We start from the raw sequence: 3039 nt of genomic DNA on the forward strand, positions 1-3039 counted from the left end.
CAGTACATGTTGGGGCATCTTTCATAAAGAAACAGACAAACAGACAAATAGGATGGGTTATGCACTCTAAATAAGATAGTTGCTATACCAGGATAGGAGCATGGGGAGAAAAATGCATATGTGCCAGACATGGAGTCAGACATGCCTGCTGTTGTGACTTTCATTTTGGTAGTGTTGCCTCTAGTTTCAGCTGCAGCAGGTACATTTTGGGCATATAACCTGTTCTAAGTCTGCTGTGAAGTGGCTCAGAAGGAATAAAAATCTTTAAAACTTTTGCTCAAAGACCACAAGTTCTTCAAAACACACAGGAAACATTATAAGAAGACAGTGGAATTAGCTCTAGGATTTTATTTTTAAAAAGGAGTAATGGTCTGTAAATGCCGATGGATGTTGTTTTCTGCTGAAGAAGCGTGGTGAGTACGAGACCAGCTGGGCTGAGTATGTTGGTGCCTTGACCGAGCAGGATTCAAGCAGAGCAAAAATATGATTCTTTGCAGGCTCAGGGAGACTGGCAGTAACGTAGTACATAAAAGCCTGCCCCCATAACCCAGGGAAAGAAACTTGGCAGAAACTTTGTTTTCCTTTTGTGCAGTGTTTGCCAAGACTCCGGACACCTGTGTGAGAGCCACGTGGTGAATTCCAAGAGGGTGAGGTAAAGCACAGGGCTCTGGGGTGAAATGCATTTGTCAGAAGCACTGATTGTGCTGTCGCCCCATCTGCATTGCCTGCCAGTTCCTCTTGCTCCAGACACTCAGTTTCCAAAGATATGCAGAAAAATGAAAATCAGCCTGCTGCAAAAATATTTGCTTGTCTTAAAATGTGGAATTTCCTTCCAGACCCTCCATTGTACACTGGCTGCAGGCCCAGAACAAGCAATGTTACGTAGCTCTCCAGGCTGGACCCAAGGCCCAAAACCCACTCAAAACAGGAGCTTTATACCCTTCTGTCTACAAAGTCCAGCACTGTCTCTCTTTCCTCACTGGTTTCTTTCTGTCCTTCTTCAACTAGCCTGTGAATTGTGCTATAATGCTGTTTGCTACTGCTGAAGGAGTAGAGCTGGGAAGCATCTTCCCATGCCTGAAAAGCTGGCAGGGGAATCGCTTCTGGTTCCTTGTTCTCAAAAAAGCACTTCAGGTTTCGCTCGCTCAGTCTGGTGGCATACACCTGGAAGATCTGCTCCAGTTGCTCCTTCTCCTTCTCCGCGTACACCCTCCAGAACATCAGCTGGAGGTGGCTGACTTTGGACTGGCAGCTGGCACAGCAAGTGGTTAGCAGGGAGAGAAGAGCTGTGGTGACTATCACACACCAGCCTAAAATCTGGGGAAACAAAAGAAATGGGTTTCAGATTAAAAAAGCCCTAAGTGAAAATGCTACTTAAATCAAGAGCAGCTGACAGAGTGACCACCCTTTGAGGGGGGCTGACCACTCCCTGTGGGACCGACCACCCTTTGAGGGGGCTGGCCACTCCTCGTAGGACCCTCCTGTGGGTGTCTCGTCCCCGTTCGCAGTCGGTGCCTGGCATTAACGTTAATGGGGCTTCCCTATGGGGACCAAAGGTGTCAGCATTGAGGCTTCTCACTAGCGCTCATTTTGATGCCTCCTTCTCAGGAAGGCAAAAGTTGGTTGATAAGCTAACCTCTCAAGGTAAGTTGGCTTGTTCTAGACTCTGTCTGCCTTCCTATTCTGTTTTATAACAAAGGGAAGAGACACGTCCAGTGCAATGGTAATTCTGGTTTGGGGACAGATGATCTCAGACCTCTACTACGAGACTGCGTATGAAAAAAACCTACAACTGCATTAATTAGCTAACAGGAGTATAAAAGATGGTCTTAAATTTACAAAGCATTCCCCAATTCTTTTACCCGGAGATCTACACTATTTTTGTGAACTTTTTTTGACTTTGATGAATCATCCCATTGTAGTGGAAAACTGGTTTAAAATTACATTCTTAGCCGATCCTGTGAGAGTGCTGGGAGGAGAGGGCATGAGAAAGAAGAAATAGTGTGTGCATTGGCAGGCCCATGTTGGCACGGGAATAGAGCCCAATTAATCTACACACTGATTAGAAATAGTTGCTGTGTCTTCGGAATTTTTTTTTTTCTACTGAAATATGCTTTTCTGGGATTACTCAACTTTCTCTATAGCAACTGCAGAGTTTGACAAAATTCTGTTAAGAACATTTTAAAAGAAAGAGCTACTTCCAGGCTGAAAGCAAGGGCTGAGGGTGGAAAAATATACTTGAAATTCTTATTGTGTGATGTTCTCCTCTAAGGAGAGCAGAGGAGTGAACACATTTTTTTTCATGTCTAGTGCCACTGGCCTAGCCACTAGCTCTACCCCACCTGCTCTACTGCAACGTGTAACATTTGAAAATAAAAAAAAAAAAGAAAAAAATCAAACTTGTTTTCAAACAGTGGAACAAATTCCACTGTGCAACAAATTTCCCAGGGTTCATGGACTCATATGAACTGGAACTGATTTCCTGTACTTTAATGGTGATGATATGGAGAGCTACAACCTTTCTCATGTGAACCCTTGCACTGATGTTAAAAAAATAACCACCAATTAAAAAAATCTGTATTTAGCTGAGGGAATTGAGAAAGTTTCTTTGGGGAAATATGTGAAAGAGAGAAGCTTGACAAACAGTTATTCTTAGGGAATGGTATGGAAGAACGGCTTCCCTGCTTTCTTTTCTTTTTCCAGTCACTTTCTACTGACTGATGTATTTGAGAAACTGCTCTATTTAGCAGCCTTTCACTTTTCTTGAAGGCTGGAGAATGAACCCATGTATTCTCATGCTATAAACTGAGTCACTGGTCTTGCACTATTCCCTATACATACAACTTAAAGTCTTAAGGACCATTTGTTATTTCCTTGTAAAGCTCTCAAGTAAATTGCTTTGTTTGCAGTGCAAGCTTTGCCTGCATTCCAGTCCTATTTGCATGAGGACTTGAAAATAAAACCATCTCTTAGGGAGGAAATGGTTCCAGATGGATACAATTGTCTGACAAAAACTTGCTGGCTCCACAGCATGTTTTT

At 43.2% G+C, this 3039-nt stretch overlaps 1 protein-coding gene across 1 annotated transcript in view; it reads right to left on the bottom strand.

Moving 5' to 3' along the window:
* Window positions 1-933: 933 nt before the first annotated feature.
* FAM26E (family with sequence similarity 26, member E) overlaps window positions 934-3039 on the bottom strand; it is a 3489-nt gene continuing 1383 nt past the window's right edge. Inside the window, exon 2 of the mRNA XM_010156686.1 lies at window positions 934-1317. Within this exon, the coding sequence (XP_010154988.1) occupies window positions 934-1317 (384 nt within the window). The remainder of the gene's footprint in view (window positions 1318-3039) is intronic.

Source organism: Eurypyga helias, unplaced genomic scaffold (assembly GCF_000690775.1).
Source record: "Eurypyga helias isolate BGI_N326 unplaced genomic scaffold, ASM69077v1 scaffold23138, whole genome shotgun sequence".
Taxonomy (NCBI): Eukaryota; Metazoa; Chordata; class Aves; order Eurypygiformes; family Eurypygidae; genus Eurypyga; species Eurypyga helias.